This window comes from Cucurbita maxima, unplaced genomic scaffold (assembly GCF_002738345.1).
Source record: "Cucurbita maxima cultivar Rimu unplaced genomic scaffold, Cmax_1.0 Cma_Scf00014, whole genome shotgun sequence".
NCBI lineage: Eukaryota > Viridiplantae > Streptophyta > Magnoliopsida > Cucurbitales > Cucurbitaceae > Cucurbita > Cucurbita maxima.
Genome location: NW_019272030.1, coordinates 2,704,074 through 2,729,874, shown reverse-complemented (window position 1 = coordinate 2,729,874; position 25,801 = coordinate 2,704,074). Strand labels below are relative to the sequence as shown.

The 25,801-nt window shown below is 36.1% G+C and overlaps 5 protein-coding genes across 7 annotated transcripts in view; all 5 read left to right on the top strand.

Moving 5' to 3' along the window:
* Positions 1 to 1,732: 1,732 nt before the first annotated feature.
* On the top strand, positions 1,733 to 5,992 carry LOC111488965 (cationic amino acid transporter 6, chloroplastic-like). The gene is made up of 5 exons (XM_023136935.1): positions 1,733 to 2,299; positions 2,409 to 2,628; positions 2,720 to 3,068; positions 3,186 to 3,408; positions 5,100 to 5,992. The coding sequence occupies exons 1-5, from the start codon at positions 1,921 to 1,923 to the stop codon at positions 5,651 to 5,653; spliced, it is 1,725 nt and encodes a 574-aa protein (XP_022992703.1). The 5' UTR covers positions 1,733 to 1,920; the 3' UTR covers positions 5,654 to 5,992.
* Positions 5,993 to 9,802: 3,810 nt separating this feature from the next.
* LOC111488964 (pentatricopeptide repeat-containing protein At5g04780, mitochondrial) lies at positions 9,803 to 12,524 on the top strand. 3 transcript variants are annotated; one of them, XM_023136933.1, is made up of 2 exons: positions 9,803 to 10,379; positions 10,476 to 12,524. In XM_023136933.1, exons 1-2 carry the CDS (start codon positions 10,169 to 10,171, stop codon positions 12,047 to 12,049), a joined length of 1,785 nt encoding a protein of 594 aa, XP_022992701.1. In that variant the 5' UTR covers positions 9,803 to 10,168; the 3' UTR covers positions 12,050 to 12,524. The 3 variants fall into 3 exon arrangements, with proteins under 3 accessions (XP_022992701.1, XP_022992702.1, XP_022992700.1); XM_023136934.1 differs by having other exon boundaries at positions 9,803 to 10,562; positions 10,662 to 12,524; XM_023136932.1 differs by having other exon boundaries at positions 9,803 to 12,254; positions 12,444 to 12,482.
* Positions 12,525 to 13,564: 1,040 nt separating this feature from the next.
* On the top strand, positions 13,565 to 14,972 carry LOC111488966 (40S ribosomal protein S17-3-like). Its single transcript, XM_023136936.1, has 2 exons — positions 13,565 to 13,697; positions 14,317 to 14,972. The coding sequence occupies exon 2, from the start codon at positions 14,334 to 14,336 to the stop codon at positions 14,757 to 14,759; it is 426 nt and encodes a 141-aa protein (XP_022992704.1). The 5' UTR covers positions 13,565 to 13,697; positions 14,317 to 14,333; the 3' UTR covers positions 14,760 to 14,972.
* Positions 14,973 to 16,223: 1,251 nt separating this feature from the next.
* LOC111489470 lies at positions 16,224 to 22,104 on the top strand. The gene is made up of 3 exons (XM_023137701.1): positions 16,224 to 16,644; positions 21,007 to 21,231; positions 21,478 to 22,104. Exons 1-3 carry the CDS (start codon positions 16,414 to 16,416, stop codon positions 21,832 to 21,834), a joined length of 813 nt encoding a protein of 270 aa, XP_022993469.1. The 5' UTR covers positions 16,224 to 16,413; the 3' UTR covers positions 21,835 to 22,104.
* Positions 22,105 to 24,179: 2,075 nt separating this feature from the next.
* Positions 24,180 to 25,801, top strand: part of LOC111489679 (protein SMAX1-LIKE 3-like) — a 2,864-nt gene continuing 1,242 nt past the window's right edge. Inside the window, exons 1-3 of the mRNA XM_023138002.1 lie at positions 24,180 to 24,760; positions 24,843 to 25,546; positions 25,631 to 25,703. Coding sequence (XP_022993770.1) covers positions 24,245 to 24,760; positions 24,843 to 25,546; positions 25,631 to 25,703 — 1,293 coding nt within the window. The 5' untranslated portion in view covers positions 24,180 to 24,244. The remainder of the gene's footprint in view (positions 24,761 to 24,842; positions 25,547 to 25,630; positions 25,704 to 25,801) is intronic.

The window sequence follows — 25,801 nt, the reverse complement described above, 5'->3', positions numbered from 1 at the left end:
AAAAAAAAAAAAAAAAAAAAAAAAACAGGATTTTGCATTAATTTTGAGCCAAAACGGACTCGAACTACTGTCATAAGACAAATGTGAGGGGGTGAATTCTCCGTTACGGACTCCGTAATAAAAGTAAACATTTTTCTTGTGACTTTGGCCAAATGACTAATCTACCCCTAAGCCGTTACCACAAGCAAACTGACAAAATTCCCATAAATACATATATATATATATTTTTAATTGTTTTTGTCTGAAAGGGTAAAATGGTAATTAAGGGATGGAGGAGTGAGAAAGAAGAAACTTGTCTTGAAATCTGAATGTAAAATTAAAAAATAAATAAGTCAAAACTCTTTCCATTTATTTATCATTTTTCTATAAACTAAATGGTCTTTTGAAAATTTAAATTTAAATTTTTTATTTTATAATTTGAACACAAATTTGTTTCTTTTTTTAATCAAACAATTGTATACTTATGGAAGAATTTAAGGATAATAGAAATGCCTAAATATATATATACTCGGACGCTTCTCCATACTACAATTTGAACGCCAAGAGTGCCCAACTCTTAAGTTGGGCTCTTCCCGGTTCTCTCGCCGTTACTATGAAAACCCTTGTAAGTGGTTATCTTAGGTTGAATTACTATTGCAACACTGACGTCAGTAGGGTAAAACTAGTAAGATGTGGTTCGAGAGAACGAATTAAGAGGAAGTTGGAGGGCATGTGGCTCTCGTGTAGAGATCCTGTCTAAATGAAAACCAGAATTAAAAAATTACGATAATGGAAGTTGACCTAATCAAGTATGGAGTAAATAAAATTAGGTAATTTAACTTTATTTTAAATCCAGAAAAAAACAAAAAAAAATAATAATAATTCAGATGGAAGGTAATACATGAACAGATTCCAAGTAACTTACCTTTTACATATACTTTATTAATATTTAATTATTTTAAATAAATAATTTTTTTAGTATAATTTTAATTTTATATTTTCCACTTGCTGTAATAAAAATAGTAATAAGTCATATTCTCATACATGTAATTAGGCATTTTTATTTTCGATATAATTTCCATTTAATCTTTATAATTAATTTTAATTAATTTCTAAACCATTATAAAAATACTTTTAAGTGGACCACTTAAAAATATATTTTTTCAAAGTTAGTTACAAAAGTGTTCGGTTTAAAAATATTTATATTTGACGTCATCTGAACCTCGTTTAAAAAAGTCTCGATTTAGTATCTTACTATATTCATTATTAAGACTAAAATGGAAAAAAAAGACTTCACGAACCGAACTAAACCCTCTCGAGAATATCTTAATTAGGCCATTTAAAGTACTTAGTGAAGAAAATGAGGTACGGTTGGGGTATGGGTTGGATTAAGTAAGTTCAGGTTTCAAACTCGAGCGGAGACTTCACGAACCAAACGCTCTCGAGAAGATCATAATCAGGTCATTTAAAGTGTTAGGTAAAAAAAAAAAGAGTTACGATCAATATTTTTCGTCAAATCTAAGAGGTGGTCGGGATGTAGGTTGGATTAAGTAAATTCAAGTTTCAAACTTAGGCGGAGGCTTCACAAACCAAGCCGGCTCGAGAAGATTAAGTTCGGGTTTCAAATTTGGGCGGTTGTTTAAAGGAGAAGCTTTAAATTCGATATCTGAGGGGGGATCGAACCCGAGTTTAAGATGTCAAAGTTGCACCGAAAGAGACTAAAAAGAGAAGGGAATTTTAACCCTTGGAATTGAAAGGGATAAAAGAAAAGGAATTTGAAAGCTAGAGAGAGAAAGGCTGAGCTGAGCTGAGTTTGGGCGATTCGAACCGCGGCTTTAAATTCACCACCTCCAATACAAATCCCCATTTGTCAGTCCCACTCTCACTTTCTTCGCCATTTTAAGTCTTCTTCTCCGCACGCCTTTACACCTCCATTCCGCCATGGACGCCCATTCCTCTTCCTTTTCAAGCTTTTCCGCCTACCTACGAGCCCTCTCTCTGATCCCTTCCCGTCTTTCACGCCGGGCCTTCTCTGTCTCCACCTCCTTCGACGAAATGACCAGTACACGGTACACTTCCGGTGTCCACATGCAGAGGACTCTCCGCTGGTTTGACCTCGTCGGGTTTGGCCTTGGCGGGATGATCGGTGCTGGTGTCTTCGTCACTACGGGTCCGGCTACTCAGGAAGCCGGTCCCGCCATTGTTCTCTCTTACGCCATTGCTGGCCTCTGTGCGCTCTTATCGGCTTTCTGCTACACCGAGTTTGCTGTTGATATGCCTGTTGCCGGTGGTGCTTTCAGTTACCTCCGCGTCACATTCGGTGTGTTTTTTTTCTTTATTCTCTCTCTCAATTTCCCAATGCATACAGTCAATTCGTTGGTTTTCGTGATTCTTCTAACTCGGCGGATATTTTTGTTTTTTGTGCGCAGGGGAATTCGCTGCGTTTTTGACCGGTGCGAATCTGATAATGGACTATGTGATGTCCAACGCCGCCGTCGCGAGGAGTTTCACTCAATACCTAGGCGCCGCAATCGGTATCTCCTCCGCCAAATGGAAACTCCTCATTCCTGGACTCCCCAAGGGATTCGATCAAATCGATTTGGTCGCCGTCGCCGTTGTTCTAATCATCACAATCATCATCTGCTACAGGTCTGTGAGAAATCGAGAATCATGAATCGTGATTGAATTCGTTCTGAAATTAAATAGGGCTAGTTTTGTTTGTGGATGTTCTGTTTTCCAGTACAAAACAGAGCTCGGTGTTGAACATGACGCTGACGGCAATACACATTCTATTCATAGCTTTCGTGATTGTATTCGGATTCTGTAAAGGCGATTGGAAGAACTTCTCAGAACCAGGCGATCCGAAGGACGAATCCGGATTCTTCCCTCACGGAGCGGCTGGCGTTTTTAAGGGCGCATCTCTGGTTTACCTCAGCTACATCGGCTACGACGCCGTATCGACGATGGCGGAGGAGGTTCGGAATCCGGCGAAGGATATCCCAATCGGCGTCTCCGGCTCCGTCGTGCTCGTCACCGTCCTCTACTGCCTAATGGCGGCTTCAATGATCAAGCTCCTTCCCTACGATATGGTACAGTAAAACACACACATACACACACAAATTCGTACGGTCTGATGATTTGCAGTCAAAAGGAAACCGGTGTTGAATACATTGAATGAAATTTGTTTGTGTATGTGGTGGCTACAGATTCAGGCGGAGGCGCCGTTCGCGGCGGCGTTTGCGAGGTGGAAGTGGGTGTCGAACGTGATCGGCGGTGGAGCAAGCTTCGGCATATTGACGTCCCTGTTGGTGGCTATGATGGGACAGGCTCGATACATGTGCGTCATCGGACGGTCCAGAGTGGTCCCCGCCTGGTTCGCCGAGGTCCATCCCAGAACCTCCACTCCTCTCAACGCCTCCGCCTTTCTTGGTAATTTATTTTATTCCCTTATTTATTTATTTTTTCTTAACAATAAATGGGATAGAATTCTAACCCAACTCAGTTAAACAATTAACCCATTAAACGAGAGTATATGACTAAACCAATCGAGCCATGCTCTAATCAACGAGCTTATTAATTATCAGTATCAAATGATGCAAGATGCTCCAACTGCGATGTATATGTCATTAATTTCGATTGTTACATGCTGAACTATTGTTGAGCTAAGCTCGTAACAAATTTGGAGCTAAAATTTTATATATATGTTAATGTAAATTAATGTTTTAAGTTGAACAACTGTTGTTGAGGTGTTCTTTTGTTCGTATGTGTTCTTAACTCATCCGTTACATAGCTTTTTAATTAATGCAAAGAAATACTCTTAATAAGAGTTTGGGAAATGAATGTTGAAGGGGGCCTTGAGAATCTGCTGTTCCAAATGGGAGTGTTTGGATAGGGGGAAAAGAAATCTTTTGGGGCCATGGTTTTGGTGGAAGGAGAAGAAGACCCTTTTTCTGGCTCCCCTTTTATTTCCTCCTTGAAAAAAGTTTATTTGATTTATTATGATAATAATTTGAAAAGAAAAAGAGTGGGACCCCTCTAGTTATAGCATGACATCATTGGCAAAACCCCAAGATAGAGAAAGGAGGAAGTAGTATTAGTTTGTGATTCATAATGGTTTAGGGAATAAGATATTGTTAAGACGGTGGAGAGAGCTTAAGCTTTTATGGGATAGGAACACTTTTGTCTTGGCTTCACCCTCATTTTCTGTGTTTTCAAGAGAAAAGCAAAGGAATTTATATATAACACTTGGGGGTCCTGTTGTTTCAACCCCATAGAAAATGAAAGAAAGAGATTTCTTCAACTGTTTTTCTTGCACTTTTCTTGTGTTTGGTTCCAAAAGGAAGAAAAAAGAATAACTATGTGGGTCCCTATCCTCACTTTCTTGCCTACATCTCTTAACTAGTGTTTAACTTTCTTAATCCCTTCCACTTTTAACCATGGTTTACTTCCTGGGGATGTCCCTACGTTGTGTTGTGTTGAGTTGGGTCGAGTGCGTGTCAATATGTGACATCCTGTATCAATTGGAGAGAGGAACGAGTGCTAGCTAGGACGTTGGACCTTGAAGGGGGTGGGGGGGATTGTGAGATCCCACATCTATTGGAGATGAGAACGAGTGTCGGTGAGGATGCTTGAGCCTCAAAGGAGGGTGGATTGTGAGATCCCACATCGATTGGGGAGGGGAATGAAACATTGTTTATAAGGGTGTGGAAACTTCTCCCTAGCATATATGTTTTAAAAACCTTGAGGGAAAGCCTAAAGAGGACAAGTGGACTTAGGCCGTTGTATAGTTTGTTTCTGTTTGATTTATGCTGTGCTTAACACAGGATGAGCGTTTCACATGTCTTGTTCTTGTGTTTTGTTTGTGTTCTATCATATAGCTTGATCAACTGATGTAAATGGTAAGAGATGGTTGGTGTAGATTGGCCCAACTCAACTACAAGATAAATCTCTTAGGTTTGAGTCAGTTTTGAAAATGACCTATAAGCAATACCATATTTTGAAAGAATCATTTCCTTCTATTAGTTTCTGAGATCACTTTATCTCTTTGCAATTATTGGGTCTCTGTAAAATTGTTGTTTGTTTTGTATTGTTTTACTTAAAAAATTGTTGGTTTGATTCAGGGGTCTTCACGGCTGCAATCGCCCTTTTTGCTGACCTCGACGTTCTACTCAACTTCGTATGCATTGGTACACTCTTTGTCTTCTACATGGTTGCCAACGCTGTCATTTACCGACGATACGTCGTGATAGGAAGCACAAATCCACGGCCAACACTATCCTTCCTCTGCTCATTCTCACTCACTGCCATCATATTCACTCTCATATGGCACTTCGTAACACCAGGGAAGGCCAAAACCACCTTACTCAGCGTCACTGCTATCATCGCCATCGCTATCTCACTCATCTTCCATTGTGTCACACCTCAAGCATGGAAGCCCCAACACTGGGGCGTTCCCTTGATGCCATGGATACCCTGTGCATCAATCTTCCTAAACATATTCTTGCTGGGGTCCCTCGATGGTACATCCTACATACGATTCGTGTTCTTTTCAATCCTCACCATGCTCATATACGTGCTATACAGTGTCCATTCAAGCTCCGATGCAGAAGAAGACGGCTCCCTACGCGTAAAGAACGCGGAGATTCCGGAATTAGAAAACAGCTTCAAGGTATAGAAAATGTAGATGGATTTAAGTTTATGTGGGCATTGTTTCTTTTTGTTTACACAAATTGAAACCAAGTTGTATGAAAGGTAAAAAGGAAAAGAATGAGGAAGTTTTGCAAAAGTGGAAATCAAAGCTGTAAATATAAAGCTTGGATTGTTTGTGGAGTCCCATTTGATGAATTGAGTAAGAAAAAAGAAGCAGAAACCAAACAAAGTGGGTGGGGGGAGGGATTTTGTTTATACAATTGAGTATCCATCCACAGGCTTCACGTTGGTTGGGGACTTTTCACAAACACTAAGAAGGGTATGCCTATTTTTATGTAAAGGGAAGAAAGTGGACCCATTTCTTGCATTCTTTTATACTTTGCCTCTCATTTCCTTCTATTCTAATCTTTTCTTTCTCTTTTTGGTTAAATTATCATTTTTTTTTTAGCAAATATAACTTCAAAATTCATAGTCTTTTTTATTTGGCCTATGATTTGGTCTAACATTATAAAAATGATCGTGTGTGAATATCGTTGAATTGTATTTGATTATATTGGATTTGAGGTAGGTGGGATGTAACCGTCCAAGCCCGTCGCCAGCAGGGTTTTCCCTTTTGGGTTTCCTCTCAAGATTTTAAAATGCGTATGCTAAGGAGAGTTTTCCACACCGACATGAGATCTTACAATTCACCCCTTTTGGGGCCAGCGTCCTCGCGGTACACCGCTCAGTGTCCACCCTCATTTGAGACCCAGTGTCATCGTTAGCACATCACCCAGTAGTGTTTGGCTTTAATACCATTTGTAACAGCTCAAACCCACCGCTACCAGATATTATTCTCTTTAAACTTTTCCTTCTAGGTTTCTCCTCAAAAGATGTTTCCACACCCTTATAAGAAATGCTTCATTTCACTCTCCAACCAATATCATATCTCACATCTTCACTCTTAAAAGTGTTACGGTCATGTCATAGGAGATGCATGAGAATACTGTTATTTCGTTAAAAACAGTTAAGTCGTGTACAAACTAGTCCGAACACCTACCGATATTTCTGATAACAACGTATACAATTTGAAACGAGGATAACTAAGGTCAAATTAAAAAATCGACACTAATACCAAAAAGAAAAAAAAAAAAACACAAAAGAAAACAAAGCATAATGGGACCATGATGTTGGTATCTTGTTTGGTTCCATATCCCATTTTAATCCTTTTTGTCTCTTGTCCTATTCAATATAATTTGCCTCCATTCCATTTCTTTCTTTTATGCATCTAATCAAACCTTTCCCTTTCCCTTACCCACTCAAAAATTTCTCTTTATTATTCTCATCCTCCTCTCTTATCCCTTCCCAAACATAATTGGTCAAAATACCCTCAAAATCTTTCAATTTTAGCTTATAATCCACAAAATTCTTATTATATTCCCCGACCTCGACCTCGATCTCAAGCTCAGTTCTAAGATTCCATGTCTATTCTACATCTTTTAAAATAATATTACAACCCCGTGTCCTATTTCCTTCAAAGACAGATTCGAAGAACGAGAAAAAAAAATATTATAATCGAATACCCAATTGTTCGGGTTTTTATATCATGATTCTTTAGTATAAAGTTTCGATATATTTTTTTTCTCGCTTTATTCCATTATAAGAATTTCTTGGATTTTGTTCTAATTGAATCTTTTTTGACTTTTTAAATAACTTTAGGTTAAGAAATTAATTTGAAGAAATTAATACTAATTTGAGGCTAATTAAATTCCAAACAACATCAAGTGGACTTCCACTCATGCCACGCCACCATTGGATTCCAAGTTATAGAATTAAATAAATAATAATTATCACTCAAATTATTTACATCATATCATTTCCTTTAATCATGAACGCTCGGGTAAGTTTTCGTTATGTCTCGACATTAAAAATTTTAATTTTTACCTTTAATTTTTTTAAAATAATTACTAAAATAATGTGGAAATTGACACGATGACTAACGTGATATACAAATTATTTACTGTACGACACTTCGAGTTAATTAATGAGTAAAAATTTATTTTTTTTAGTTATGAATAATATTCCAAATTTAAGAGTAAAAAAAAAAAAAAAAAACTTTTAATACCACCACTTAAAAAATATTATTGGGTAATTATTTGCAACATCATTCACGTAAATTTGACACCGTCATAATATTATTTTTGGGTAATTGAAAGTTTAAACGTATTTTTTCAAATAAATTTTAAAATTCACGAGAAATTTAGAGGCACAATCGAGCTTCGGATATATATTTTTTTATCTAATTTTAAAATTTTAACCATAAAAGGTTAATATTTTTAAAAAAATTAATAAAAAATTCACTAATTGTCTTTTCATTATGTGCTAATGACACCAAAATTAGTAACGTGTAAAAGACTAATTAGTCCTTTCTTTTCCTTTTAATTTAGTCTTTTCTAAGTACCTTTTATCGTCATTTTGTCTCTTGATTAAGAGATAAATAAGATTAGATTTGTGATTAATATTATTATTATTATTATTATTATTTTGTGCATAAAAATAAAATATTTAAAAAAGTAAAGTAAAAAAGAGATACCATTTCTATTGCTTTCACTTTGTTTTTAGTGATTTAGGGAAGAAAAGGCTACCAATAACCTTTCCTTTTAGCACGCCTTTTCCCGCTTTTATTAGCTTCACCTATCGTATGATGTTACATTATCGTTATCCAATGAATTGACATTCCGAAATTTATAATTATTAATATAATATTTTCAACCGTTAATGTACCTTAAATTAGGTTAATTTCTCAAATCTTGTCGTTATTATTTTATTAGGTAAAAGTTATGATTTTGACGTTAAAAAAGTAATGCAAGGAAATTCAAAATAATTGAAGTTATTGGTATTTTTATACGAGAGAAATCTAGGTTTGATTATTGGGTTGGGTTGGGTTGAGACATTTATTAAACCAAACCTAATTACTAAAACCGTAAATTTTTTCAAACCTAACCCATGATCCAAATTTGGTTTACTTAAACTTAATGAACCCAAATGAGATGATGGTCTAACTCAAACGGTCTGAGTTAGGTTGCATGGTTCAGGTTTTTTAGATCATTGAGGCTTTTAAACACTATATGTGGCCCGACTCTTTTCTTAATGGATCAAAGTGGGATGTCAAGGTCAATTTTTTTTTTTTTTTTTTTTTACTACTTTTTCTCAATTCTCAAACCCCATATGACTTTGATTTCTTAATTAAAATAATAATAATAATAAAAAAAAAAGTACAATGCTAGAAAGTGAAAAATTATTTAAAAGAAGATGAGGATACCAAAATGATGAGAGGAAGAGGAAAGAAGAAGGATTTGGATATTTCTTATTTTGGGTATTTTTTAATAAAATAAATAAATAAATAAATAAATAATTAAATTTTATTGGTGATTTGATCCTTTCACAAAATCAAACCCCAACTTGTGCAAAGCATATATCTAAAGGCATTGTGTGGAAGTGGGGTATGAGAGAATATAATATATATATATTTTAAATATATTATTACGAATGTGAAGCTCGAGACTCCGAGATTTGGCTGATATTAAGATATTGCTCGGGTTTGGTCGATATAAAAATGAGAGTGAATTTTTGTCTGTCTCCTATTTCAATCTCCATCGTTACAAAAGTTTCTATTTATTTATTTTTAAATATATATTAAATTTAATAATATTTTATGAAGAAAAAATATAATATAATTTTCGAGATTATAACATGGGCAGAAATTATAATATAGAGCACCAACTCGAGTTAAATTGATATTTTTAATTTTATAATGGCTAAAATTTATTCGAGAATATGCTTTTTAATAATTTAAAATTAATTTTTCAGAATTTCAAATTTACTCTCCAACATATTTTTTAAAAGAAACATGTTTGTAAGAACACAAATCTATCTAGATATTGTCTGTTTTGGTCGGTTACGTTCTTAGCATCATGATTTTAAAACGCGTCTATTGAAGAGAGGTTTCCATACATTATAAGAAATGATTTGTTTTCTCTTCGACTGACATGATATCTCACAAAAACTAGCGTCTTGCTGGCACATGCTCAGTGTCGAATTCGGATACCATTTTTTGATTTGTGCTTGTCATTGTTGCGCAAAGCTTCAAGTTCTATATCACTGACCGAAAGAAGGTAACGACTTGTAGTCTCGAAGTATTGATTCCAATGCTAATTTGAGTTCCAGATTTGATTCGATAAGCAAAATATTTGCCTTTTTTCATTATTAATTTGGTGTCAACAAATGTACGTATATAAGATCGAACATTTAATCTTAGGGAGGATAATGCTATAGCGAATCTTCTTATCAAGATTTTGATGTTGAATTTGACGAAGATTTAAATAAAACGAAAATTTGAAGTGGGGTTCTAAATGATCCATTAATCAGCCTGAAGAGAAAGTACCGATCCAATCCAAAACCTTAAAATCAAACGGTCGATTCTTGGAATAGTCCGTATCTTTTTTTTAAATTCAAAGTATAAAGTATTATAATCTCTTTCGATGTTCGTCGGTACAATTTGATGGGATTTCTCCATGTTTGCCATTTTGCAACAAATTCAGGAAAGATCTTTCAGTTTCTTAGTCTTCGTGTTTGCGTTAGTCGTTTTTTTGCATCATCATCATGCATTATTGAATGTGAAAAAGGAACTACAGAGGATTTCTGTAGTACCCATGTGTCGTATGTGCTGGAGCTACTGAAATTATGTGCAAAAAGACGGCTGTTCTTGCAAGGTAAGGCTTGCCATGCCCGAATTCTGCTAATGGGGTTACAAGCAGAGACTTTAACGTCGAATATTCTCATCAACATGTACTCAAAATGTGGTTCAGTTGATGTTGCACGCCAAGTGTTCGATGAAATGCCCAGCCGAAGTTTGGTGTCGTGGAACACCATGATTGGATCGCTGACTCAAAATGGTGAGGAAAATGAGGCTCTTAGTCTTTTACTACAGATGCAAAGAGCAGGAACCCCTTTTAGTGAATTCACTATTTCGAGTGTCCTTTGCGCCTGTGCAGCTAAATGTGCTCTTTCTGAATGCCAGCTGCTTCATGCCTTTGCTATTAAGGCTGCAATGAATCTGAACGTTTTTGTTGCTACTGCGTTGCTTGATGTTTATGCAAAATGTGGTTTGATGAACGATGCGGCTCATGTTTTCGAGTCCATGTCTGAGAGGAGTGTTGTCACATGGAGTTCAATGGCGGCAGGGTACGTGCAAAATGCAATGTATGAGGAAGCTTTGGCGTTGTTTCGTAAAGCATGGGAAACTGGGTTGAAACATGACCAGTTTTTAATGTCATCTGTGATTTGTGCTTGTGCAGGATTGGCAGCCATGATTGAAGGGAATCAGGTGAATGCTTTGCTATCTAAATCTGGTTTTTGTTCAAATATCTTTGTTGCTTCATCTCTTATTGATATGTATGCAAAATGCGGTGGCATTGAAGAAGCTTATAAAGTATTTCGAGATGTCGAATATAGAAATGTTGTTTTGTGGAATGCTATGATATCTGGCTTGTCTCGACACGCTCGATCACTCGAGGTGATGATTTTATTTGAGAAAATGCAGCAAATTGGCTTGAATCCAAATGATGTTACTTTTGTTTCTGTGTTGTCTGCTTGTGGTCATATGGGTTTGGTTGAAAAGGGACAGAAATATTTTGATCTGATGATAAAAGAGTATCATTTGGCACCAAATGTCTTCCATTATTCTTGTATGGTAGACGCTCTTAGTCGAGCAGGGCGGACTTCTGATGCTTACGATTTGATCTGTAAAATGCCCTTTAGAGCCTCTGCTTCTATGTGGGGTTCCCTTTTGGCTTCTTGTAGAACTCATGGGAATCTTGAACTTGCTGAGGTTGCTGCTAAGAATCTGTTCGACATCGAACCACAAAATGCAGGGAACTATTTGTTGCTGTCGAACATGTATGCAGCGAACGGTAAGTGGGACGAAGTTGCCAAGGCGAGGAAGCTCCTTAAAGAAAGTGATGTGAAGAAAGAGAGGGGAAAGAGTTGGATTGAGATTAAGAACGAGGTTCACTCGTTTATGGTCGGAGAGCGGAATCATCCTAAGATAGCTGAAATTTACTCGAAATTGAATGAGTTAATAGAAGAGTTACAGAAGCTTGGTTACCAGGTGGAGACTCAGCATGATCTTCATCAAGTAGGAGAGAGTAGAAAACAAGAACTTTTGAGGCACCACAGCGAGAAGCTTGCTTTTACTATGGGATTATTGTTTTTACCTCCCAATGCACCTCTTAGGATCATGAAAAACCTTAGAATCTGTGGCGACTGCCACTCTTTTATGAAGCTTGCCTCGAAACTTGTTCGTCGGGATGTCGTAGTTAGGGACACCAACCGATTCCACCATTTTACGAATGGCCATTGTTCTTGTGGGGATTTTTGGTGATTAGTATGTAGTATCAGGACCATGGCATGATCTTGTTAAGATGTTAGTTTTCGGAGTCGAGTTCTTAGAGCACCGAACACTATGCTTCCGAGTTCCAACCGTGCGGCCAAAATTTCTTCTTATCATTCAAGACTAACCTTTAAACTACTGCAGGATTGTTGATCAGCTGGGCAGGTGGGGATAGCTCCAGAAAGAACTTTTCCAGGTAAGTTAATCACATTTTGTAGTTGATTAGTTAGTTCCGAAGATATCGTGATCTAAAGTAAGTCATGTTACGTCACGCCTCAAAGGTTGGGCAGGCGCGAAATTTATTATTTTGGGGGAGATGTTTTTAGTGATGCTTTCTTGTCATGATGTTTCTGATTCATAAGTTATGCAATTGATTTGTTGCTAGATTCTATTACTGTGAGATCTTACATCGGTTGGGGAGGAGAATGAAACATTCTTTATAAGGGTGTGAAAACCTCTCCCAAGTAGATGCATTTTAAAAACCTTGAGAGGAAGCCCAAAGAGAACAATATCTGCTAACGGTAGACTTGGACGGTTACAAATAGTATTAGAGCCAGACACTGCGATGTGCCAGCGAGGAGGCTAAGTCCCTTTGGGGGTGGACACGAGACAATGCGCAAGCAAGGACGCTGAGCTTCAAGTCTCTGCTATGACTACATTTTCCATAACTCACCTACGTCTTTGTTCACACTTGAGGAGTTGACCTATGTGGCTAAGTTAGGGAATGATTTTGATACAACTTGTTATGGATATCAAGCCTTTACGTATAACCACGATCATATGATATTGTTTACTTTTGCTATAAGGTTTCTTGACCCAAAAAGGTATCATACTAATGAAGCTACTGTCTCTCGCATATACACTCACTATCTTCTCTTCTCTTCTCTGACATTTAGCCTAGAAATGGACACATCCTTTTGCTATCTCTCACGACCCTATCACTAGAAAATTGAAAGGAGACCTTCACATCTGTTTCGAAGGGTGAGGATATCCTGACCGTACTATCATTATGCCTTTGTTTGACGATCCGAATAAGGAAGCGAGCATTCGCGTACACGTTAACTTTGATAAATATTAGTTTAGTGCAAGATTCGATGTGTACTTCCCATTTACATATAGGCACCCAATGCAAAATTTCTTATAATAATTCTTTAAAAAAAAAGAGAGATATATGACAATGGTTTAAATTTAAATAAGAATATGTCACCCTTATTATAATTTTATGAAATAAAAAGTTTAAACTAAAAATTGATAATCAAAACTTATTCTAAAAAGTTCAAATTTGAAATACTTATATTTCTTAATTCGATAAATTTAAAAGTAATTTAAAAATTATACACCTGTGTAATAAATATATATATATATCTCGTAGGTAAAGAAGGAAGAAAAAGACAACCAATCGTTAACCGTTAGATGGAAATCAGAGGTTCATGATTGACGTGGCAGAATCTGAATGGATGAATAGAAAAAACTGTATATAAAAAGCCACATAGAATCATTCCTCAGCTGGCAAGAAACCCTAAAGTATCCCTTCACTTATATCTCCCTCTTTCGCATTAGGGTTTCTCTTAAGTCGCGGCAGCAGCAGAACTTCGATCTCTTTCTGGTGCTCTTCCTTACTCTTTCGTCCTCCTTCCAGGTTAGTCCTTCTATCTCAGGTTTCTTATTTATCTTTTCGATCGGTTGTGTTATGCAATTGTTTGTTCATTTTTAATGTTGAGTTTTTCATTTATCGAGTTTGTTGGATTCATGCCTTCTGTTTTGGAGAATTGAATCGGTAGTGGATTGATTCTGCCTTTGCCTTTGTATAGTTATGGAAAATTTGATGAGAAGTTTTTTAATCTGTTTCGTGGTTGACGAGAAAGAGAAGTCTCTGTCGCCTTTTTAAGCTTTTGGGCTGTTTTTGAGGTTATATTTTGTTTGTGATGATCAATATCTCATAAACTTTTAGCTATCTGATGTTGAATGTTCAATTTTTCAAAATGTAGGTCAGAAGATATATATGTACGTATATAAACGTTCTCTGTTTTAGTTTATCTGTGTGATTCTCAAGTTTTTCTTCCAAGTGTAGGATTGAAGTATATTTGGGTTTTTACTTGAATGACGATACCGGGTGAATGTGTTGTTGTAATGTATGGAAAAACATCTTTTTTTTTATACGTGGATTACTGAGATATTTATATATGAGTTTCTGTAATACTGTTGTATGTCCTGATTGTGAAAGTAGTGTGATACAGGTTATCTTTTGTCTTTCTCAGGTAAAGTTTGGTAGAAGATGGGTCGCGTTCGCACCAAGACTGTGAAGAAATCTTCACGCCAGGTGATTGAGAGGTATTACTCTAAAATGACACTGGATTTCCACACAAACAAGAAGATCTTGGAAGAGGTTGCCATCATCCCCTCAAAAAGGCTACGAAACAAGATTGCTGGTTTCTCAACCCACTTGATGAAGAGAATTCAGAAGGGTCCAGTCAGGGGCATCTCATTGAAGTTGCAAGAAGAAGAGCGCGAACGCCGAATGGACTTCGTGCCAGACGAATCAGCCATTAAGATTAACGAAATCAAGGTTGATAAGGAGACACTTGATATGCTTGCTGCCTTTGGCATGTCAGACATTCCTGGACTTGTAGAGTTTGAGCCACAGGCTATGAATCTGCCCCAAGCTTTCGGTAGGGGTGCAGGTGGCCCAAGGAGATACTAAGGTAACTGAGACCACGCAACAGGTTTTGGGAATTAGAGTTTTTTGTTATTCAATATCGTAAGACCATGGACATTCTTGTTGCTAGTTATTTTCAGATTGGTCCCTGTTTTTGGTACTTGTCTTTTTAGTTTTGATTTTGAATGGATGATAATTTTGTTTCATGTATTGGAGATCTATGAAGTAAAAGTTTTTGCCATTAGTCAGATTTCACCACTGCCATTCTCGCTCATTTAGTGCAGCTTCCTGATGAATTTGCTCTTTTCTGAGTCATTTCTTTTGATAAATCATGTGGGGTGCTGTTTAATCCTCAGTTATGAGGTTTCGAATCCCTCTTTGATTTATCGTATGATCATGCAAAGCTACTACATTGTGGTATTTTGATTTTGATTTTGGTTTATGATTGAAACTTAAGATTTTGGTATTACGTTCTGTAGTTGAATTTTGGTTCGGGTTAAACTTCCGGGTTGCATCTATTATTAATGGGTCATTATATTTGATGCACATAGCCTTAAAATACAGAAGGGGACACCCACCTAATATAAGTTATGCGATTCTGCTCAACACAACACCAACGAAACTTTGGTAAAGAATTCCATTGCCGGTTGTGCCATTAGAGGCTATGGAGAAGTTGGAATGGGAAAGCTCTCATCTTAGGGTGGGCTTACTACTTGGATGCTTTCAGCAATTATTTGCTCTTCCCTTAGTTACCCAACATTTATCATGGGTGTGATAACTAGTACGCGGCCAGAGGCGTATCCTTCTCGATCCTCGCAATGTTCTAATGCTCACATCGGGTATGGACCGAACTATCTCACGACGTTCAAAACTCAGCTCATGTATCGCTTTAATGGATGAACAACCCAACTCTTGGAACATACTATAGCTCTAGGTGGTAAAGAGTCGACATTGAAGTGCCAAACCTTGCCGTTGATGTGAGCTCTTGAGAAAGATTAGCTTGTTATCTCTAAAGTAACTTTTATCCGTTGAGTGACGACTCTTCCACTGGCAACTGTGGCAAGTTAAAGGGTAATGGTATGCAATCAAGCAAGTAGCAATCAATCAGACTGTTAGTAGTGACACATTTTAATAGATTGAGTCCTATTTTTGCTAACCTAATAACAAGCTTATTAAAAAAAAAAAAAAAAAAAACATGTATTAGTTCGAAATAAAACTAAAAACTTGTAAAGTATATTAAAATTGAATATAATCATATTTTTATTCACGTCAAATAATAAAGATGCGTATATTGTATATCATCATATCGACTTTCAATTACGATGTCTATTATTTTTCCATATTCAAAACATCAATAAATGTATTCTATAATAAGATACACACGAGGTTTACGATATGTTTTGCATGAAAAGTATATTAATAGTTATTTGAATTTATACTCTTTCAATGAAGTATACTAAGTTTGGTTCACTTTTGTATTATATTTATTTGGCACGAGAAATATGGCCATAAATATAAAGGGAACATTAATGCTTACAAGAAGGAAAATAGTGGCATTCCCTTTACTTGTTTTTTGTTGGTGAAATCAGAAATTTCTGAATCCCAATTTGGGGTTTTCGGCGGAACGGGTGTCTCGCGCCAATCTCATCTCCGTCCATTTTGCTCATCAAATGATCTTCAATCGCTACATCTTGAAGATATGTTCGAGAAAACGAGAATGGAAGTGGAGAAAGGGAAGAAAAGGAAGATTCGGGTTGTCTTTAATTCCGATTTCCGCAAAAGGATTGGCGATTTTTCTACCAATAATATGACTATTAGAGTTTTGGATCATCGGCATTTATGGATTCTCGATGGCGGTCAAGTTGGCAAGGAGGGGAGGGTGCTGGTTAATCGGCGATCGGTTGATCGAGTCTTGCAGAGGATTGGGAAGGTACTGCCCCTTTAAATCATTGTTTCTTTTTATCATGAGTTGATATGAACCAAAAAAACATCAATTATACAATATACTTCAATGAAGATGTGAAGAAAAGGGTGTCAAAATTATCAAAAAATGTTTCAATCGAAGAAGAATGAAGTTTGATTGTTATAAATTTTGGGTGGGTTACAATTTAGAGTAATTTAGAGTTTTTAGAACTTTTTATTTTACAATTACATCATGGTTAATTATGACTATTAAGTATGAATGTTACCCCTTTAGTAGTTTCATTTTGAGGCTATATAAAGTCATGTATGTTGTATTGGTAAGAGACTTGGAAAATATATAGTAAAAGAACACATTTGTGCTTTCTTTAGCCAATGGCTAAGTTTATTTACAATTCTACTTAGTTTAGGTTGCATGTAAAATCATTCAAGCTCGACATGATCAATCTCGCTTGTGGAGTGATTCGAATCTCAAACAAGTGTTTGAGATATTTGAACAACAAGAATCATTCAAGCTAGACATGATCGATCTTGCTTGTGGAGTGATTCGAATCTCAAACAATGTTCTTGCCTTGAGATATTCGATCAACAAGGTAATCCGAATTTTATTCCCCTTGTAGTGGTTTCTTATCTTATCAACGGTAGTGTTTAGATTGTGGAGTTCTGTTTTGATATTGCTGAACTTGCTGGTGAGAGACATGAACTTAAGAAATCATGGGGGAAGGATTATATTTAAAATTGGACTACTGGATTCATGGTTCATATTGGATTAAAGCTTTGATTACTGGCATTTAGTGAGATATCATTGCTGGTTTTATTGTTCATGAGAGCTGCTAGAATATTAGAGACCCACCTTTTAGATTTTTAACTTTGGTTGTAGCTCCTAGGGAAGGCTAAGAGGTGGATACCCCGGGTCTTTGATTGTGTAATCTTTGTTGGAAACTGATATGAATGTTTAAATTTCCTGCTGGGATATCTAAAAGCTAGAAAGAAAGATATAATGCAAGTTCTGCATGTGCATAAGAAAGTTAAAGATCAATAAATTTGATTCGATACCAATGAAATAGGATCTTTCATCGGATTTTTGAGGGTAAAATGCTGTATGTCAATGTGAAATAATATCGAACTTTTGTTTCCAATTGATATCGTTCTTCGATGAAGACGTGTGAGGAAGATATTGTAATGTCTTGAGTATCATTACTGGTGTTAGTACAGAGAGTAAGCACAAGAAGTAAATAAAGGCTTGAAACAATTTATGTAGAAGGTGAATTAATAATGTTCAAGATTATTTAACCTTCATTCGAGTTGACTCTTGTCAAGTCATATGTAATGGAGATATAAGGGATGGTGCTTATGATCCTTAGTCATAGACATTTTATAATTATTTAAGGGATTCTAGATAAACAAGTTATATACAGCTTCTACCATGTGACTTTCATCCTTTTCATATTCAGCGCATCTTTCACTTAATGATACCACTGCTTAAGAGTCGAGAAACTTCAAGTTATAGAATCCTCGAGTATTGAAGTTAGTTGCTGCTGGGTTCACTGTTTAGGTAAAATTTATTATTGTGGGATTCAGTTTTAAAGCCTTGTTCAAAAACAAATGTAAAGTATAAACTTGATATTGAATACCATCACTGTTTTCGTGCTAACATACTTGTGATTCATAGAGGATATCAGGACGCCTGGGTGATTGAGTAATAGAATGACCCAGCTAACGATTAGTTTCCAAATTTTGATGTTTCATATGGATTATATTCATCACCCAGCTAGTACTTTGTTTTCCTTGAATAAGAAAATATAGAACTTGTCCCTTCATGATTATTTTTTGGTATGAAGGATAGTATGGAGTATTTGATTTGTATTATCAGAACTTTTACTGATTACCCACCATAATGATTGGAAGTTGGATTATGAACCAGGTTAATATTTATTCTAAAATAAAGTTATTCAGGCTAATTACCGGATGAACGAAGATCTAAATTTGGTTACTCTTACACTTGTAACTTTAATCGACTTTGGGCATTTGATCTGTTTAGGTTTGAGTTTGAAACCATGGAATCAATTATGGGATGGCCTAGTAGTAACTGCAACAGGTTACAGAAGTTAAGAACTTTGGGGACATAGGTGCAACCTTATGGCGATCTTCCTAGGATGTTAAAAGTTCTTTGAGTTTCCTGATAGCTACTTATTGTAGTGTAGATGCTTATCTCCCAAGTCCTTAGCCTAGGAAATTTATCCCTTCTAAGTGGTTGTTCTAAACTAGTTTAAGTTTATATTAGTTCTTAATGCTTCCTTGTGGGGTAATGCTAAAAACAATCATGGCGGGTAATATTTAGGAAATACGAACGGGATTTTCTGTAACCTCTTAGAACATATGGATGTCTTCATTTTTGTAGTGGCCATGATCGTTGATCCTCTTATTGTTATCACTGCCAAGTTTTTTAATCAGTTTCTATTCATTCTTGGTGATTTGTTATTGTTTGTTTTGTTTTTAAAGAATTGAACCAGGGATTATGCCTCTGTTATTATGCCTCTGTTATTATGCAGCTGAAAAGGAAAAACCTAGATGAAGAACTACTCTTCTTGGTAATAATCTAATCTCTACTGTTTTGTTCTTCAAGAGGTTAAGTAGCATTTACCACTTGAGGACAAATCTATTAATTGTTTTCTACCAAACAATAATGGCACCAGATTGGATCCTATATTTGCACCAAAGGAATCACTTCTTTTTTGTATATAATTCAAATGGCGCAACGGTTACTAAAATATTCATGCCATTAACCTTGAGGATTTCATTGAAGTACTAAATTACAGAGTTTGTTGAAACACTTTCCTTAAAATGGCTTTTTTATACCTCTACTTTCTTTCATCAGTCTTCTCCTCCCTTGGGTTTTACCTTGAATATCTAACTACTATACTGTAATTGTTGGTCAATAAATTCCCAAGAATCATATATTTGGCAACATGACTTTTAGTTGGACCATTTTAAACTCCTATCGATAAATAGTTTAATTTCGATTTAGTATTTTTTTTGTTTGTTTGCATTTGATACCCATTGAATTAGAAGCAAACTAGTAAATAGAACTCTCGATTGTTTATGCTTACTACAACTTGTGATCTCTCACTATCTTGTTCAAGTTGTGGATATTAATTGAACCTTAATGCCCTTTCCAGAACTTTAGACACTACGAAGCCTTTGTTTAATATTGTGCATTGAAATTTAGTATCTACACCCCTTTATTGCTGTGTGTCATAATTATGCAATTGTGCACTATGTGTAACAACCTAAGCCTATCGCTAGTAGATATTGTCCGTTTTAGCCTGTTATGTATCGTCGTCAGCCTCACGGTTTTTACGTCTGATAGGGAGAGGTTTCCACGCCCTTGTAAGGAATGCTTCGTTCCCCTCTCCAACCAATGTGGGATCTCACACTATGCATACAAATTCTTGGTAAGGAAATTTCCTTCTCAAGTGGAACAAGTAAATGCTCTTGCTAATCTTTTGAAATACATACCATATCATATAGACTGTAGAGTTGTTTCTTCTCATCATATTGGCATCATTGTGATTGTTTCTATGCCTTTTCTTTTACTATTGAGTATTTAAGTTTTATATAGGCAACATCTATATTACGTATTGCTATCATTGTTTTGAAATTTAATTTATTGTTTTAGCGCTTTCTTTTTTAGCATCTCGGCTTCAAGAAAAACTTAAATGATAGCTTCTTTTCTTGGTAATCAATTTCGTCTGTTTAGGAATGCTCTTAAAGAGGCTAATTTCCATCTACTTGTACAACTCAAGAGTCTTTAATTTAAGTAATTAAAATCACCCTAGTGGTAATGGTAACAGATATTCCAACTTTTGCATTTTAGAAATTGCTATTATCACTTTATTTTCCAACATTGTAACGGTTACTAAATATCGACGTGACTATCCACGCTGGTTAGCATTTTATAATTAATTGTGCAGACTTTGTTTAACACTTACCTAAGGACAGCTTAACCGTGTGATTTCCTTGCGGTTCACTTTCGTCTCCATCATTTAAGAACTTGACAAATTTTCCAAAAAGGATACTCTACTTGCTTTTATTTATTTTTACGAAACCATATATGTGGCATACAGATTGCATCCATGTATGCTTGTACCGATATGCGTCTATGCATTAATTTTACAATTATTTTTTCTGTTTTTATTTTTGAAGTTGCACAATCATGCATTTGAAATTGATTCAATTAATTAATCACTAGATGAGACCTTACCTGATGAATCAGTTCACTGAAAAACCTCACTCCTTTTGTATAAATGGAGGGAATTTGTAGAAACCATTTCTCACATCTCTTATTTCTGGTATGGGCTCAAAACCTCAGGAAACCACTCAATATCTAGAGAGTTCTGGTGATGCAAAGGATTGTGCTGGTGGTGGTGACCTAGAGAGCCTCTGTAGCCCTGAGGAGTTCTCCTCGAGCGTCGATCAACTCAATCAAAACTTTAACAAATCTCTCGTTCTTAAAAGTTCGTCCTCTCGTTCATCCCCAATTGAAGTAAAATATAGTTCTAAGCTGAGTATGAAGCAATCAGAAGTTACTGATAAGGTATAATTCTTCTCCCAACTTGTAAATATCATAATCTGTGTTGGATTTTTTCCTTAAATGGTTTTGGCAGTCTTGTTTTGATCTTGTTATTTTCCCTTACCAGGAAGATTATGATCTCTCTCTCCTTTCCTCAAATGAATATTTTAGCCTATTAAGTAAAAATGTACCCAAAATCTACTCATATTTAGGTGAATCCTAATATATTTCCTATTTCTTGTGTGGTGATTCTGGAAAAATTTCTAAAAGAAGGAAACTAAAAGAAGGTATGCTGCGGGAATGGGAACGACTGGTAATGAAAATTATGCATATTTGGATCTCAAACTGTCGCCTCCAGGGGTCTACTTAAGGGGTAAATCCTCGAATGAATCGAAATCGTCATCCCCAAAATCTCAAGACTCATGCGTATCTGCGGAGGTCGAGTCAAATGTAAACTTGGAGAATAACCTTGAAGTTGAAGGTTCGCCGTTAATTGTGATGGGATGTACTTTTTGCCTGCTTTATGTGATGGTGACAGATGATGATCCCAGATGCCCTATATGCAAAAATTCTGGCTTGCTCGACATTTTCCGTGGAAATCAGCCGAAGAGATCGAGAAAAAACTAGCTTCCTTTCAAGGAGTGTGGAGAGTATGCTCTTGAACTGATGCACCCTCTGCCTTTCTTTTCTTAGTGTCTGTCTTCCTTGTTGCTGCTGCTGCTGGTGCATGCACTTGGGGAGTAAGCATAGCATCTTCAATAAAGAACATGGTTTATGTTTCTTTTTTGCTCTTTAGTTTGGCTGTCTTTGCCCTTGTTTTGAGAAGGCCATTTCATAAGGATAAGGTCTTCAAACAGGTCTTTATATAACATATTAAGTTACTGTGTCTCTGTTCTACAATTTTTCTTGTTCTTTTTCCTTTTTCTCTCCATTACTGTGCATGTATCGGAGGTCGGGAGGTCGGTATGGCAGGGGACGACAAATCCCTTTTCCCCGACTTTAAATCCCGGGGGCTCCGATCCAGAAATCGCCATAGGAACTCGTATTCAGCGGTTTGAGTTGGTGAGTTTATTGAGGCTTTCTGGGCCTTCAACTTTTTACCATATTTTGCTGCTTTCTTGCACCAAATAATGCCTTGTTTTAGGGAATTCTACTTTTCAATTTCTGGTTTTTCTTTCTTTATTTTCCTTTCAAGGGATATATATGATTACTGAAAGAGGCCAGTAATGTGGGCAGTTTCTTGCAGGAGTTATCATCATATTACATTAACCCTATGTTTTACTGCATTATTACAACTTAAAATTGGTTATTAATTATTCTAATTTAGTATTCAATATTTATAAAAATACTTAATTATAGGGTTGAATACTTTGTTTTTAAATTATGTATATTTTTCCTGAATTTGTGATTCCGTATTGTCTATATGTATCAGTGGGCTTTTTGGGCTGCCCCGTGGACATACGGGCTTAATCTTTATGGGCCTCTTATTTATTCAAAGATGGCCCGATTGGCCCAACTATGTAGGAGTGGACTACTTGGGCTGCCCGGTGGACATACAGGCTTAATCTTTATGGGCTTTCTATTTATTAAAAAATGGGCCGTTTGGCTCATTTGTGTAACAGTGGACTACTTGGGCTGCCCGGTGGATATACGCGCTTAATCGTTTTGGGCTTCCTACTTTATTCAAACATGGGCCTTGGCCCATTTGTGTAACAGTAGACTATTTGGGCTGCCCGGTGGACATACGGGCTTAATCGTTATAGGCTTCCTATTTTATTCAAATATGGGCCGCTTGGCCCATTTATGTAACAGCGGAGTACTTGGGCTGCCCGGTGGGCATACGGGCTTAATCGTTATGGGCTTCCTATTTAGTTTCTAAAATTTACTATGTTTCTAAATTTTTTATATTACTTATAATAAGTCCTTTTCATTAAAATTATTACCTAAATATTAAGGTAAGTAATGATATGATTGAAGAGAATAGATAAGCTAAGCAAAATTTGAGAGTGTGATCGTATAAGTATTGTATGACCTTTATCTTTTATTATCGTATTTCATTTTCTTACTTCAATTGACCGAGCTCTTTTGCATTTAAGGATATAAAATTTTAAAGTCGGAAATTTTTTATTTCATTTTTCTCTCGATTCTCTATCTTTTTACAAGTAGTTCATGATACAGCTTCTATAAATTTTCGTAGAAAAGCAATACTAGGTTACAACCGTCACTATCCTCAAAATTATAATTATTTTTTTTTTTCATTTAAAAAAAAAAAAAAAAAAAAACCCATATTTAAGAAAATTAAAATGGAAGAATAATATAGTTGTCAAAATCAACCGCCTCCAAATTGAAACAAAGAAAAGAGGCTTAAAGAATAAAGCCAACTTTATGGGATGCATGAAAGAGATGGAGAAGAGAATGTTTTATTTTCTTTTTTAATTAAATTAAATTTATTAATATTTTTTAAAATATCTGTCTTTTTCATTTGATTTTTATTGTGATCTATATTTTCCAATAAATCCTAAAAGAAACATTAAAAATATTATTCCTCTTAAAAAAAAAAAACAGTAAAAATTAGAAAGAAAAGAAAAGATGAGGCAAACTGGACACATAGTCCTTCTCTCTTTTCACTTTAAGTCCTTTAACTCTTTTATTATTGCCTCTATGCCCCCCTCCCCTTTTTCTTTATTTTTTCAACCTTTTTCTTTTTTATCTTTCCAATTTTCACCCCAAACCTTGTTTTTTTCCCCCCTTTTTTTATCTTATTCTTAACAAAAGTTTAAGACCCCTACTTTTAAATTTTAAATTTTAAAATTTTTATTTTTATTTTTTATGTGAGAGAAACAAAGTTAGCTTATCACATGGTAACCACCTTTTATTTATTTATTTTATTTTATTTATTTTATTTTATTTATTTTTTCATATATTATTAAAAGCCAACAAATTTCCCTCACTAACAAGAAAGGTACCAACATACTCCCCTTATATACTCAACAAGTTTCTTACATCCAAGAAGAAAAGAAAGAGTGTAGTTGCAAACATGAGAGCTGGAATTTGCACTATACAACTCCAAGCTCTTAGCGTCGAGGCTGAGGCGACCGTGAAGCAAGCCGTTGGCCTTGCACGACGTCGAGGCCACGCCCATGTCACCCCTCTCCATGTTGCTAGCGCCATGCTCGTTTCCTCCTCTGGCCTCCTTCGTAGAGCTTGTCTTCATTGCCATTCTCATCCTCTCCAATGCAAAGCTCTCGAGCTTTGCTTCAACGTTGCTCTCAACCGTCTCCCGACATCGACACCGAACCCACTCTTTGGCCCACAATATCCAAATCCTTGCCTTTCCAATGCCTTGGTTGCTGCTTTCAAACGAGCGCAAGCACAACAACGCCGCGGCTCTATCGAAAACCAACAACAACAACCGATTTTAGCTTTGAAGATCGAGTTGGAGCAACTCATAATCTCGATCTTGGATGACCCAAGTGTTAGTAGAGTCATGAGAGAAGCTGGTTTCTCTAGTATACAAGTCAAAAACAACGTTGAAAAAGCTCTTTCCTTGGAGGTTAGTGACTCAAAAACTCATGTTATTATTCATTATTCTCTATTATAACACAAACCCATGAAGATTTTCTTGTTCTTTACAGGAATACAATAATGAAAGACACTACTTTTGTGAGAAAAATTGGAACTTGATACCCATAAACACTTCAACCCCTCCAAATCTCGCCATAAACACCTCTAAATCAATACCCTTTACCCAATTTAGTGTCAATGCCACCCCCAATCACGAAAAAGAGATATCAAACGTCTTAGAACAGATATCAATCAGAATCAGCCATGCCAGGAGAATCATCAACACAGTGATCATAGGCGAGAGTTTGGGCATAGCTGAAGCAATGATAAGAGGAGCAATGGAGAAATTTGAGAAAGGGGAAGTCCCAGAAGAGCTAAAAGACGTAGAATTCTTAAGCCTTCCTCTGTTTTCATTGAGGAACCTTTCAAAGGAGGAGATAGAACAGAAGGTTTTGGAGCTGAAATGCATCGTTAAAAGCTGTATGGGCAAAAGGGTTATCTTTTATTTGGGAGATCTCAAATGGGTCGCAGAGTTTTGGTCAAATTATGAACAGAGAAGCCATTACAGCCCTGTGGAGCAGCTGATAATGGAGCTTAAAACACTGATATTCCATGGAAATAATGAAGGATTTGGAAGATTTTGGGTTATGGGTATTGCCACTTTTCAAATATATATGAAATGTAAAGCTGGTCGGCCTTCTTTGGAGTCGCTTTGGTCACTTCAGCCTCTTGCTGTTCCTGCTGGCAGTTTGAGTTTAAGTCTAAGCTTTGAAAGGTAACAAAAAAAACATGTTTTTTTTCAAAAGAAACAGAGATTATTTGCATTAAATCTCATACTTTTTTTTTACTGTTTTTTCAGCCAAGAATGTAATTTTCCAACAATTTTCCAACCGTTCGATGCAAGAAAAAGTGACGTAACCACGGACGAACAGGTTAGTTGTAAAAATTAATGAAAATTGAACTTCCGATCCCATTCCTGTTTCGTTTTTGGCTTTTTTAATGTTTTTTTTTTTTTTTTTTTTTTTGTCGG

Excerpts from the sequence above, each read along its gene's own strand:
- LOC111488965 (XM_023136935.1), top strand. The coding sequence starts at position 1,921 with ATGGACGCCCATTCCTCTTCCTTTTCAAGCTTTTCCGCCTACCTACGA. Across the intron at positions 2,300-2,408 it reads TTACCTCCGCGTCACATTCG|GGGAATTCGCTGCGTTTTTG; the intron begins GTGTGTTTTTTT and ends TTTTGTGCGCAG. Across the intron at positions 2,629-2,719 it reads ACAATCATCATCTGCTACAG|TACAAAACAGAGCTCGGTGT; the intron begins GTCTGTGAGAAA and ends TCTGTTTTCCAG.
- LOC111488964 (XM_023136932.1), top strand. The coding sequence starts at position 10,169 with ATGGGATTTCTCCATGTTTGCCATTTTGCAACAAATTCAGGAAAGATC.
- LOC111488966 (XM_023136936.1), top strand. The coding sequence starts at position 14,334 with ATGGGTCGCGTTCGCACCAAGACTGTGAAGAAATCTTCACGCCAGGTG.
- LOC111489470 (XM_023137701.1), top strand. The coding sequence starts at position 16,414 with ATGTTCGAGAAAACGAGAATGGAAGTGGAGAAAGGGAAGAAAAGGAAG. Across the intron at positions 16,645-21,006 it reads TCTTGCAGAGGATTGGGAAG|GAAACCACTCAATATCTAGA; the intron begins GTACTGCCCCTT and ends TCAAAACCTCAG. Across the intron at positions 21,232-21,477 it reads AATCAGAAGTTACTGATAAG|AAGGAAACTAAAAGAAGGTA; the intron begins GTATAATTCTTC and ends AATTTCTAAAAG.